The sequence below is a fragment of the Camelina sativa genome, unplaced genomic scaffold (assembly GCF_000633955.1).
Source record: "Camelina sativa cultivar DH55 unplaced genomic scaffold, Cs unpScaffold13956, whole genome shotgun sequence".
In the NCBI taxonomy this organism is placed as follows: Eukaryota; Viridiplantae; Streptophyta; class Magnoliopsida; order Brassicales; family Brassicaceae; genus Camelina; species Camelina sativa.
The window spans coordinates 1-335 of record NW_010934986.1 but is presented as its reverse complement, the minus strand read 5'-3'; the positions used below and the strand labels follow the sequence as shown (position 1 = coordinate 335).

The 335-nt window shown below is 51.0% G+C and overlaps 1 protein-coding gene across 1 annotated transcript; it reads left to right on the top strand.

The window, feature by feature from the left end:
* Window positions 1–6: 6 nt before the first annotated feature.
* On the top strand, window positions 7–331 carry LOC104775416 (sucrose synthase 1-like; the record flags this gene model as incomplete). Its single annotated transcript, XM_010499493.2, has 1 exon — window positions 7–331. A coding segment is annotated over exon 1 (280 nt), but the record flags the coding sequence as incomplete, so codon positions are not given.
* Between the last annotated feature and the right edge of the window lie 4 nt (window positions 332–335).

Sequence of the window (335 nt, the reverse complement as noted above, 5' to 3'; positions counted from 1 at the left end):
GTGGGAGGAGACAGGAGGAAAGAATCAAAGGACAACGAAGAGAAGGCTGAGATGAAGAAAATGTATGATCTCATTGAGGAATACAAGCTCAACGGTCAGTTCCGATGGATCTCCTCCCAGATGAACCGGGTCAGGAACGGTGAGCTGTACAGGTACATCTGTGACACCAAGGGTGCGTTTGTGCAACCTGCATTGTATGAAGCCTTTGGGTTGACTGTTGTGGAGGCAATGACCTGTGGGCTACCGACGTTCGCCACTTGCAAAGGTGGTCCTGCTGAGATCATTGTGCACGGCAAATCAGGTTTCCACATTGACCCGTACCACGGTGATCAGGC